Source organism: Hypomesus nipponensis, chromosome 11 (assembly GCF_054491055.1).
Source record: "Hypomesus nipponensis isolate SF chromosome 11, ASM5449105v1, whole genome shotgun sequence".
Lineage (NCBI taxonomy): Eukaryota > Metazoa > Chordata > Actinopteri > Osmeriformes > Osmeridae > Hypomesus > Hypomesus nipponensis.
Genome location: NC_140371.1, coordinates 13764037 through 13776663, shown reverse-complemented (window position 1 = coordinate 13776663; position 12627 = coordinate 13764037). Strand labels below are relative to the sequence as shown.

Sequence of the window (12627 nt, the reverse complement as noted above, 5' to 3'; positions counted from 1 at the left end):
GTTCCTTTTTAGAGTCTCCAAGTCCTTATTTACCAGTTAGTCCACCAATCTGATAGATTCATGGATCACTTCTGAATAAAAAAGCCTTTTTCTGTCAACTGGGACACATTGTCATCAAGAAAATAAACAAGCCTCATCCTGTTATTCTGTAAGATATAACATTTTGCAGATATCCATGCAAATATATATATCAAAAATATATCTATCTATAATAAATAGCCTGAACAAAAACCCTAAACTACCAACCTTTGAACTGAAAAACTTTCCAAAACATCCTACAGAGGCTTTTACTGCGTCGGGTAGCATTATTATCACTGGAATCGTTGACAGAGGTGGATTCAACGTCTGATGAGGCTAAAGTGAGGAGAGCTGCTTTTATATGGTCTTGATCTTGCTCTATCGTTCGATACGCTAGTAATACATCAGTGAGCGATAATGGGCGGGGTTCGAACTCATCAGGGTTCTTTTTATTTTTTTATCGTTTATGTAAAATTCATAAGTTTAATAGGTTATCCTAATTGATACTATGTACTTTCGGCTACGGACCAGTCTAACTGGACACTAACCCAGGTTAGTAGGCTACAACACATGGATGTATTTGCAAATAGTGTGCATACTTATATCATTTGCTGCATGGATATATTTGTCATGGTGCAAACAAACAAGCTATCATTTATTTACTTTTGCGTGTAAAACGTTGTGTTCTTAATCCCAGTCCGGCAACAAGATATCCTAAACAGCAGATTACCAAATTGATATATTCCGTTGTAGGCCTATATCTAAACCTACAATATGCTTGAATATGTACCTTCACTATGCCGTTGTACTAGTTATAACTTAGAGACTGAGGTCCAGCATTGTTGCGGGGTTTTCATTAAGCACCATGGACAGAGGTAGACAGGTTTAACAGCCCCATCTACTGGCAATGCATGTACTAGCAATGTCATTTGGTCTGCTAAATTACCGCGAGAATAGCCCTTTCATAACGGTAGTTGGTTAAGCACTTCCGGTTAATTTTGTTGGTGAGGAAAAGAGACGAAGCGAACGATTCTGTTGTGTTTATCATTTTGGCAGAAACAACAGAAGTGAATCCCAAATATTTCATATATTTGTAAAACCAAATACAATATACAAAGGTAAGAAAAAAGCGCTGCAATTGTCTTAAAATCATGGGTACATTTAACTCCAAATAACCATGGAAAACTGCCTGTTGGTGAGGTGGTGATGTTGGTTATTGTGTGGCCTGCTAGCATGAAGCTAGTAGTGCTAGCGGCTGTAACGTTAGACTCCCACTACTAGGTAGCGGTTACATTTTAACGAGACTCAATTTGTTTGGCAAACAACGTTCCAGCAAGTTTGCAAGCAATATGCGTTTACTATACGTCGTATGTCTATCACCCAATTGTTAACGAATGCTAGGTTTATACTATTGCTACATGAATTAGCTCTATGTAGTAGTAACGCGTAGTCTGTTTGTTTTTGATCGTATTCAGATGTCGGACGACTTGATGAAACAGTTAAGCAGCTACAAAGCCCAGTTACAACAAGTGGAAGCTGCCTTATCCACCGACCAAGATAATGAAGATTTGATGAAATTGCAGAAAGACTTGCAGGTAAAGCTTGACACGGACCAAGACGCAATTTGTTTACATCTATAGGCCCCAACCTCACCCTGACTAATTAAACAGAATCATCCCAAAACTGAACTACGCCGTCTGTCCCCTTTAACAGGAAGTCATTGAGTTGACTAAAGACCTGCTGACGGCTCAACCGGCTGAGGGAGCCTCCAGTGCCAGCTCAGATGCTGCACCCTTGAAACACAACTGGAAAGTGGGGGATAGGTGTATGGCCGTATGGAGCCAGGATGGACAGTGAGTATCACCAACCTAATTTTTGTGACATTTTGAGTTAAATTACACCTGACCTGTGCTGCCAAGGTGATTGAATGTGTCACAAGTTAAATTCATTGTTTGTTCACTGGTGCTTTAGGGGGTTCATGCAGTATGTTGAGCTTGTAAAGTGTCCATAAGAATACATGAGCTATATCTTATCTAATCTATCCTATCTATCTTATCTTTCTGTCATTGAATAGGTTGAATTAACTTTGTTAGTTGAGTAGGGCTCGAGTCTGTGGCTTGTACTCACCTGCTTACAGCCGTGATTCTTTGACAGGGTGTATGAGGCTGAGATTGAAGAGATAGACGGGGAGAACAGCACGGCGGCTGTCACCTTCGCCGGCTACGGGAACGCCGAAGTGATCCCACTGCAGAACCTCAAACCATCTGAGGAGGGAAGGCATAGCGACGACGAAGGGATGGGGAAACCCAAGTCCAGGTATGAAAACACTGGACACTTAAGTATCTCCATTGTCCAGTGATCAGAGACGACTCCAAATGCCATCCTCTGCTCACCGTGTGGTTTTCTTTCCTGTATGTCCCGCGGCAGGAAGGAGCAGATTGCGGAGCAGAGGGAGTACAAGAAGAAGAAGGCTCAGAAGAAGGTACTGAGAATGAAAGAGCTTGAGCAGGAGAGGGAGGATCAGAAGTCAAAATGGCAGCAGTTTAACAACAAAGCTTACTCCAAGAACAAGAAAGGACAGGTAAGAAATCACTATGGTTCAGTGTGTTGATGATTAAGGCCGAATCCCAATACTCCCCCTTACCCCATCCCCTTAGTTGTGCGCGTTTCCTGGAGAGCTAGTGGTGTCCAAATACTCTTTTTGAGCTAGGGGTAGGGCTAAGAATAAGGGGTATACACCCCTTAAAACCAAGTAAGATTGGGAGCTTACTTGAAACCTAGGGCTATGTGAATACTGCACGACCGGCAACCAGCGGTTGGCGGCCAGATCATCCAGAGAGTCCGATGAATGTACTATTTTCAGCTTAATGAATTGATAAATTTTTTTATGACAGTCTTGTTTTGTTATACACAGTCCTGAACATATATATTTGCAACCTTTTCCCTAATTAAAACATTTTCTAAAAATCGCTAGTTTGGTACGCTAATGTTACAGTGCTGAATTGCACAACAGTCCTGCATTTCTCCGACTAGCATGTCTACAGTTTTAAGTCAACTCCATTAGCAGCGAATTTTGTTTAATATCAGTGCATAGCACTACTTGCTTTGGAGATATCGATACGTGCTAGATGACGTACCTGTAACCAAGTGGCATCCCATTTCTTAGGGATATGTAGCCCTTACCCCTCAGTTTCGAGGGCCAAAGGCTAGGGGTAAACTAAGGGCTAGGGGGAAGGGGGAGTATTGGGATTCGGCCTAACTCCCCAGAGCCCGGAAATGTGTTCACCTGTAATTTCATCTAATGCTGGTTATTGTCTAACGGGACCTTTCTGTTGCAGGTCAAAAGGAGTATATTTGCATCTCCAGAAAGTGTGAACGGAAAAGTGGGAGTTGGAACGTGTGGAATTGCTGATAAACCTATGACACAGTACCACGACACATCCAAATACAACGTCAGGCATCTCATGCCACAATGATGTGTTTGTCTTACGTTATTTGTCCCACTGTACATGATCTCAATCAGTGATTACCGTTGTGTTTATATGGTTTAGGTTACTAAGTAAATTAACAAAAAACTGCTTGCACACCATTTTTGACTGAATGGTGCAGCATTCTAGTGTCACAATTTCAAAAGAAGAACTCTTAATGAAGGCATATTGGCCCTGTATTGGATGAATGACAGAATGGAAAGCAGAGTCTGATGGTCAAATAGTTTAGTTTGTTGGATTCATGTATCTTTACTGATATCAGAGAAGCCAAACAACTGAATAATTTGCATGATTTAATCAGCTTTAGTTGATGTTACAAGTCGACTTGTTTTCAGGATAATCTGGATTGTACGATCATATATCATAGTGTTTTACTCATGTCTGGGTATTGATAACGAAATAGCTTTTTAAAGCAAAAAAAAAGGTATATTTCACATCAGAGAATTGCTCATTTGCCAGCCAAGTTTTTTATTTAAACATATATACGCATATTTCTCCTCCCCAATTTTGGCCCAAAAGTTTAAAAAAAATACTGTTTTCATATTGGAACTGATTTTCAGTTCCCTACAGGTGGCAGTAATGTTCTTTATTGCCCTATATGCGCTGTATTTTGTGATGTTGTATATTTTACCTTATGTCACTGCTGTTGATATAAGCTTCTTTTTTCTAATAAATTCAGGGATGACTGATTTGTTGACTGCATTCTGAGTAATTTAGAGACCAGAGCTGGTCAGGTGTATATAAATGCAACATTTACATAACTTTAGTTGACCTTGTAACACAGACCTTGACAGGTAAATTACGACCATCTGTTTTAGGTACCTACATGTTTGTATTGTGTCTTCTATCAGAAGGGTCTCGTTAATCTTGTCAATATAGCTCAAACGAGTTTGTGAGTAATTCCTAAAGAGTATTGCTTCTTAATCCACTTCTAGATTTCTGTTGTTATGCAAAACTTAGTGGTTTATAGTTCAATAAAATTACTTTTCAGAAAGGGCTCTACATTACATACATGGGGGATTAGAACCTGTGACGTCTTGATCTGCATTCAAGCACTCATTATAGAGCTAATGCCCATCCCTACTGTTACAGTAAAGGAGTAAATTAAATTGGTAAATCCTTCAGTATCAGCTATTGTATATTGTGTTGAAATAATCCTCTCTTCACTACTTGGTAATGAGGTAAGCTCAGCTCTAACACATTGAATGAAGCAGCAGAGCCTGGAAGAGATGTTCAGAGGTTTATTGATCAAGTTTCCAGGAACCATAACACAACATAAGCGGGAGACCAGACACATGTTTTGCAAAAGTCACCTTTGATGTCTGATTTTGGACAAAAGAAAACATTCTGATATTGCTCAGAATTACTTCCTTGATACAAGTCTTTTTCATAGTGCATTTTACAGTTTTCCAAACGTTGGATAAAGACTTGAAACTAAGAAATGTGTGCAAGAGTCAACTTAGTCATGTTAAGACACATTGGTGGTAATGATCTATTTAGGACTTGTACCAGGAAAATATGGGCATGGATGTACACTGAAATGTCTCATTTGGTTTCTTGGAATAGAGTGGGCTAGCAGTGCAATATCTGTGTATAATTTGTGAACAATTCGATTTCAAATATTTAACATACTTGCTTCAAATAAATTACAGACTAAGGGTTTTAACTTTGGAATGCCCCTCTGCTATAATTTGAAACAAAAGTACTACTACACACAGGCATAGTTAAAACCATGTAAATAAACTGCAATTCTGTTTGGAGTGTTTTGCTGTTCGTGCCACAAACAAATTTGCGGACTCTGGCTTTTTAAACAGGTCAACCCAAAGCACATGACAACAGAACTGAAGGTTACATTCAAAACACATGCACATCAGTAAATCTGTTCCAATCAATACAATCATATTTTAACAACTGAGATTTTCATCAATAAAGCCATTGTACTGACATACAAAACTAGAAAATTTAATTTGGTGCTGGACGGACAAAACGGTGTGCCAAAGAGTCAACAAAATTGGTAATTTGAGTTATTGCTTAAAACGTGTGCTTGGTCAAGTGTAGGATAGCTTATATATTATCGTCTGAACGTTAATCTGTTTCAAAATGAGAAGAAGGCGTATACCAGTGATACATTGAGCATGTCCTGTTGCCAAGCTTCAGTGGGGATATCTTAGTAACACTCAGTGAGGCTTTATAATTAAAACAATTGAAACACAACTAAGAACTCATTAAACATCCAACTAATTTCTTTTTTCAATAAAATTCATTCAAGTGGGCCAAGACATACAGCACAATAAAATATAGCAAAAATAAATATTAAATATTTAAATTAATTACAACCATAGGTGGTCTGAGCTGTTGGGGTAAGACAGTATTCCAGTCGATAAAAGGTTTCTGCTTGGCTGGGAAGTTCTAGGCTTGGTGTGGATCCTAAAGGGAGTTCCTATCAAGAAAAAAAAACATCTAGAATGCTGACATATAAGCCGTAGACGGTGGCTTGGCGATTGACAAGAGATGTCTCTTTCCTATGTCTCAGTGAGAATAGTTTGTTTGGGACATCCAAAGGAAGGGACACTTTTATGCACCTTTAATTTCAATGTTGCTTTTGTCACTGGTGAGCTTGGCTGGTTTTCTATTAGTCTTTGCGCTGGTTTTACAAGAATAAGGATAGAGTGTAAGGTGTGTAGCCCCCATTAGGGTTGTGGGACCTTTAGTGGCTGTTGATCCTATAGTGGAGGGTTAGCAAAGGATCAGTTTGGACTGCCAGTACAACTGTATCAGGCTGGTAATCATATGGAAAATGCTAGTCTTGGACTGCAGGCAAAGTTGAACTTGAACTGGATCTTAGAATAGGAAGGCCAGTTTTAAACTGCAGGTGACATTGAAACGTTGAGGAAAAATGGGTCTGCACATCCGCTTCTTTGCAGGGGACCAGTTGAACTTAAGGCTGGATGAAGGGTAGTTCATATTTTACTCTGCAGGAGGAGATATGGGAGAGGCTGGTTCTTCAGAGTCGACCAGGCTCTGCAGCAAGAGTGCACCGTAGAGTTATAGGCTGGGTCTTGGGAGGAGAAAGCCATGTTGGATTGTAGTTGAAGTGGGGGTTCAGGCTGGTAATTTAGGTGGAGAAGGCCAGTTTTAGACTGCAGGTGGAGTATCCCTCATCGCTGGCCAGGCTCTGCCTGCTGCTGTGGTCATCCAAGTCACTGCAGCCGCTGGTGCTAACACTATCCATCTCTCCATGGGAGAACTCAGTACTTTCCACGTCCACTTCAATCTCTTCTGCTCAACAAAAAAAAGCCCATATAACACATGTTAATATGCTTGTTGTTTGGCTGGTTTTTATAAATAAAGGTTTCCCTCATGTTTGAGTGGTATTGTCGCCACTGGCTGAGAAGCTATGGGGGCTCACCTCTGTCTGAGTCAGAGTGATCGGAGCGCAGAGGTGAGCCCACGCTGTCCATGCGGACCCTCTCCCTATCTCCAGGGCTCTGCAGGTGAGCGAGCTGCCTCTGCAGGTGCCTCTGCTCTCGCTCCAGGGTCTCAAGCTGGTGCTGACTCCTACGATCCATCTCCTCTAGCTTCTGCAGAGGGGAGAGATGGGCGGGGGAGAGAGAGAGGACACGGAGAGAAGGACAAGTCATCAAAAGGGATTCCTCCGAGTGCTTTGACGTGGTGCTAGTTTTGCGTGAACCTAATGAACTGTACCTAATGTCCATGCATTGCACTACATTCCACACATCCAAGACTGCTGGACAAACACTGTTGGACAAACACTGAAGTGGGCTTTAAGCTTCAATAATCATATGTGAATCCCTCTGCATCAGTCCAGGCTATAAATACCAACAGACCCAAACAGCAGTAGTGGCTAAGTAATTCCTAACATTTTTGTACACCAGCCAATTGTAGAGCAGGATTACAGTTGGTAGGAAAACCAGGGCAACAGCTGTGTAGGGATGGCCAAGCTCACAGGCTTCATCTCCTTTTTCTCACTGGCATATTTTCATTTGAAACTCACTATTATACAAATAATATACATACATATTGATTAAGAGTATATCAGATTTGACATGGGGTTGAACAAACAAAATAGATGAATTGACTATTGAAATAATGCAAACAAATCATTGGCACTGGCATCCAACAAATAGTATGTTCCCTTTGACAGTAATGCTAATTGAGTTCTCTGCTTAACAAATCTACAGGAGGGGAGGAGGAGGGGTGGAGTGACGGCTCTGCAGGGTTGAGTGGATCACATTGTGTTTGTGTGCTAGCTCAGGCAGGTCACGGGAGTTTCGAGTTGTTCCTATCCATGGGGGCTTCCATTAAACCATTCACTAGATCTCATGACAGCCTTGTTCCCATGACACCGTGCACGGTTGGTGTTGACTACTCTACCTTGATGTGTGCTTTGGCCTTGTTCAGCAGCCCCAGGGTTGTGTGCCGGCTGCAGTCGGGCCCCAGGGGGATAAGGGACTTCAATCTCTCCAGGCACAGACGGAGGTGAGCTCGTCTGCAATGCAGAAGGCAGAAGAGAGGACGTACAGTTGATGAGTTAAAACAATCTAACAAAAGCTTCCACTGGATATGGTGCTACAGATCTAACGAGCAAACATTTATGATAAACAACATGCTCAATTTAGCTTTGAAATGCAGCACCCAAATGAGGAAAATCCCTGGATAGGTCTAACTACCTGGCTTTTGGATTTATTAATTAGTTTGTAAGTTGGCTTTGCATAATTTTTGATTCAGAGATGATGAATGAGTTTCATTTTAGTTTTACAGTGTGCCTAGTTATTAACAGTGTGTCTAATTTGTTTTGAATACTGCTTGATTGCATGATTTGCATGCCGAGCAAGACCACAAGTACAACCTCCACTACTCCCTTAGGGATTCATTTTGGTCCAGTCTCAGAGCTGCATCGGTCAGCCAGGCATTGATTCAGATGCCAGAGCTTTTAGTATGTGGTTGGGCAAAATGCCTCATAAGAAGCCCTTTGCTTTCAAATAATATGTAGGTCATGTTGTGATGTCATCTCCCTCTTTATGACCACCATTTTGTAAAACAAAGATGGTCCCGTTCAGATAAGCTTTCACTCACCATGGGCTTAAGCTGTGAAGGTGTGTGTAGTATGCAGAGTGCGAATTATACAATGACAATCGGGGGGGTTACAGGTAAGAACGATATGTATCGACCCCCCCGACCTGTTGTTTTTACCTCTTTTTGGGGGGTCCAAGTCTAAATAAGGGGGACAAACCCCCCCCAATCCCCCCCGTAATTAAAGACAAATGGTCATCGGTGAGAGGCTTTTTTTTGTGCTAGGGAAAATTCTCCTGGAAAGAGTTGTGCTGTCTGGAGAAAGCAAGTTCTAGTTTGCAGACTAGGAACGCCCTGTCCTGGACTTCAATACCTCGGATTTGACTTGCAAAGTGGTTCTATTCAGTGGAGCCATGACAAGCATCATAGTGAAGACTTGCATATGGGTGATAACCTCTGTACAAACAGACTTTGACTCAAAAGGTGTTTTGTTTCAAGGTGTAGCTATGATGACATGACATATGAGGCCATATCACATTATAGTGGCTGAGCTGATACTTATTAAGGTACCAAGGATATGCAAAAAGCATGCAACCTGGAGAGTATAGAGGATATTGACTATAAACTCTCTTTCAAAAAATAGCTAGCTCTTGAGAGTGTCCCTGTCTATCCCGTCTACTAAGTTTCTTTGCCAACACCAGCAATTCACAACTTCTTTCATGTATTATTTGCATTGTCAACTGCATGCATTAAACTACACAAACAACCAGAAAACTCGATCTCTTTACTTACCTATTCTTTTCCAACTCATTGTGTGCTGACCTGAAAACAAGAAGAAGAAGGACATTTTAGACCAGACAGCTGAATAGAGCATTCAGCCATTACATTTCAAATTGACCCTGTGTATGGATTTACAGTTTAGTATCACACATAACCGTGTAGTTTTTGTACTTTTGCAGCAGAACATTCGAGACATATTGAAAAAAGGATCATCATAGGCCTACCTGTTGTGAAGATTGTCCATTTTTTTATTCTTTAATTTGCGTTGTCTCTGGTGGTGTGTGGTCTCAGTTGTGGGGAATGTTGACGCATATCCATGTTCACATTCTGAAAATGAAATAGAGTTATCCATTATTATTTCAATTACTTTACCACACATTACACTTACATTACCAGATAGGCAAACACTTTTTAGTTTTATTCACATCTGTGTATTTCAGTTTGGCCTGTAACATTTGGCCAGTGACATGACGATAATAATGACAATAATACACAACTATTCATGACCCCTTTCCTGCTCATAATAGTTTACAATCATTAATAATGGTAGTCCTGAATAATCATGTATGCCATGCCCATGAATTGTATATCCTTCTTCTTCGACTAGCACATTTCCAAAACTACAAGTCCCAGGTATCATCTGAGTCCGACCCAGTAACATGCGACGTCGATGTTGAACTTGTTTGCGGTTGGCCAACTACAAGGACTCTAGACCACAGCATGACTCTAGTCCAATCAAAACGGTCAGATTTGCTCCATGTGGAAACCATGTGAGCCCCAAGACCAAGGAAGCGCAAGTGCAACTAAAATGAGCTGTTAGAAAGTATGAATGAGAAATGTTACTTAAATCTATTCGATCAGCTACTCACATTGAATCTGTATGCAAGATTCCTAATTGTAAGCATTGTCTTCGCCTACACTCACTCTAAAGGCTAATTATATATTTTCCTATGCAAGACACCAACATTCTCAGTCATACATTGAAGGGGAAAACAAATATATTCACTATGGACTCATCGTCACGAAATATGGTTTAAACATATTGCGATAAAATGCAAGGCATGTTGACCATTAACATTCTAATAAATACAAAATTAGGTCAAGGGAAATGTCTTTCATTGCCGGATGGAGGTTCAGCCTTCCTCAACATAATTAGACCATAGAATACAAGGTTGAATTGTTATGTTCCTCAAACATTTGTAAAAAAAAAAAAAAAATGTTTCTCATACAAAGGGCCCATGTTTATGACAAATTCCGTGCATAATTATTTAGGGGGCTGTTTTTGTCATGCGTATTTTGCTGTAGGGGCCATGCACAATCATAAAAACAAGTAGCTATGCGGTATGCTACTTTCATGCATTTTGTATTCATATGCAGTGGACAAGATTATGTTTTAATCGCTTTGGCAGAAGGGGTTGGAATAGTTCCATCCGACATTGTAGTCAGTTATTGTTTTACTGTCAGACATTTCCTTTGCGCGTCTTTTGTCGCCTTCGCAGCTATTGTTGTCTGCTTGCCGAGTCTATGTCTGAACACAGGCATTATATACTTACTTCCATTGTTCTTTTCGTTATTCTCAATGTAGTTTGCTGCATCCAAAAGCACTTGCACGTTTTTCATAAAAGTGTCGATTTGGTCCATTGCGGAACATTTGGATAGGACGTCGTTGAAAGAATATCCCGACATCTCGCCAAAATCCTGTTGGTCCATAGATGTATCAGACTCCAACAGGACCTCTTCGGTTTTCAACTCGTTTTGCTGTCTCATGAATTTGACCATTTTCCTTTTGGGTCTTTGGCAATTCAGTTTGACTGAATTTGTTCCCTTGTCTGTGCACGGGGCAAGTGAGCGCTGATGACTGAAATGAACTGAGCTGAGGTGGATGGAATTGCAGTCCTTGGCCTGAGCCACTTGCCCTACTTGGTCGCTAATCCCTCCCACTAACGCATGCACATTGTACTTATTGTCAACGGTCTATGCTATAATAAAGCCTCATTACCATTATTCTGCACGAAGCAAAACATTTATCTCACAACCACCTCATCTCGTCACATTTAGGTCGGTGTTAGCTTATCATATATTTTACTTCTTGCACTAACGGAATAAGTATATGATCATGAGGTGAAATCATAGTTAATGAATAGTTCACGCAATTGGTCATTCTTGATTCTGCATTTTATAAACAAAACTTATAATAAGCATGAAATATCAAGGTCTACATTGCAGGTCTATATCCTACACATGAATAATAAACATAATGTTTGACAGTACTTGACAGTATTTCTCTTGCAGATCAAGAGTTGGATCTGCTCACCAAGGGCAGGACAACTATATTTTTCAGAAAGGACCACTTTCTAACTTTTACACAAAGGCGTGACAAAGTGCAAGGTCAGGCCTCAATCACTTTAATGTATCAGGATGTAAAACAGTGCAGTCTTAGAATGATTGTTCCTGCAGGGATTTCCCCATAGGATTTCCTTATAGAAAACACATCAGACACCGTGTCCTAATGCAAAGCATCCACGACTGAACTGAAAAGCAACCTGAGATTATTTGCCTATATAAAGACCTATTGTTTTCTCCACAATGCCATCTTGGAGATCCAGTTACTTTAGCACCCCCTGTTGCTACTTTTGGTTTGTTTTAGAACAAATGGCATAAACATATTTTTTGTTGAAAAACCCTGAAAACTGATTTTTTTTGACATCATGAGAATTTACTGGTAAATATACATCAATGGACTGTTTCAACCTTTAACATAAAATATAACTTCAAACACTTAGACAACATGTATTACCCCTGAGTAAAAGTCATCGTTAAATTGTCATATTTCACCATTTAAATCTATAGCAGTGAAGCTCTGGAGACGCTAACCTTGAAATTGAAATCATTTCTAGTTGGACGGTCCATTACTATTGTGCTTTTGACTGATTAAGAAGTCATTTTTCCCCTGGCAGAAAAGGAGGGAGGAGGACAGAGGGTAGAGGGACTGCCTTTAGGGGAGCAGCCATGCGTGCGAGGCTGTGTTGTCCCTCTGAGACAATGGGTGCAGATGGCTGCCCTGCTGCAGATGTGGCCAGGGCTGTAACGGACGCCTGTGAGAGAGAACAGCCTTCCATGGAGTCTATTTCAGCTGCTTGGCAAGGGGCTGACACGCACGCACACTCCAACACACACTCCAACACACAAACTCACATATATAGAAACAGAGGCATAAAAAGAGACAAAGTCACGTCACATAGGGATAAAACAGACACATACAATGAGAAAATCAGACAGGAGATTGACGGACACTTGCGAAAACATA

General features: G+C 40.7%; 2 protein-coding genes across 2 annotated transcripts; one reads left to right on the top strand and one right to left on the bottom strand.

Annotated features, from left to right (window-relative positions):
* The first annotated feature begins 1001 nt into the window (after nt 1-1001).
* Nucleotides 1002-4197, top strand: smndc1 (survival motor neuron domain containing 1). The gene is made up of 6 exons (XM_084708744.1): nt 1002-1136; nt 1494-1613; nt 1732-1871; nt 2173-2334; nt 2446-2599; nt 3357-4197. The coding sequence occupies exons 2-6, from the start codon at nt 1494-1496 to the stop codon at nt 3492-3494; spliced, it is 714 nt and encodes a 237-aa protein (XP_084564870.1). The 5' UTR covers nt 1002-1136; the 3' UTR covers nt 3495-4197.
* Nucleotides 4198-4746: 549 nt separating this feature from the next.
* Nucleotides 4747-11142, bottom strand: LOC146268225 (max-interacting protein 1-like). Its single transcript, XM_084709944.1, has 6 exons — nt 10874-11142; nt 9545-9647; nt 9333-9362; nt 7902-8016; nt 6916-7087; nt 4747-6785 (listed from the first exon to the last, which is right to left on the bottom strand). The coding sequence occupies exons 1-6, from the start codon at nt 11097-11099 to the stop codon at nt 6622-6624; spliced, it is 810 nt and encodes a 269-aa protein (XP_084566070.1). The 5' UTR covers nt 11100-11142; the 3' UTR covers nt 4747-6621.
* Nucleotides 11143-12627: the final 1485 nt, after the last annotated feature.

What these genes read in the sequence shown, in the direction of transcription:
- smndc1 (XM_084708744.1), top strand. Translation starts at nt 1,494, where the DNA reads ATGTCGGACGACTTGATGAAACAGTTAAGCAGCTACAAAGCCCAGTTA. An exon ending in ATGGGGAAACCCAAGTCCAG is followed by an intron (nt 2,335 to 2,445) that starts GTATGAAAACAC and finishes GTCCCGCGGCAG; the next exon opens with GAAGGAGCAGATTGCGGAGC. An exon ending in CCAAGAACAAGAAAGGACAG is followed by an intron (nt 2,600 to 3,356) that starts GTAAGAAATCAC and finishes TTTCTGTTGCAG; the next exon opens with GTCAAAAGGAGTATATTTGC.
- LOC146268225 (XM_084709944.1), bottom strand. Translation starts at nt 11,099, where the DNA reads ATGGTCAAATTCATGAGACAGCAAAACGAGTTGAAAACCGAAGAGGTC. An exon ending in TAACGAAAAGAACAATGGAA is followed by an intron (nt 9,648 to 10,873) that starts GTAAGTATATAA and finishes TTTCATTTTCAG; the next exon opens with AATGTGAACATGGATATGCG. An exon ending in AATGAGTTGGAAAAGAATAG is followed by an intron (nt 8,017 to 9,332) that starts GTAAGTAAAGAG and finishes TCTGCATTGCAG; the next exon opens with ACGAGCTCACCTCCGTCTGT.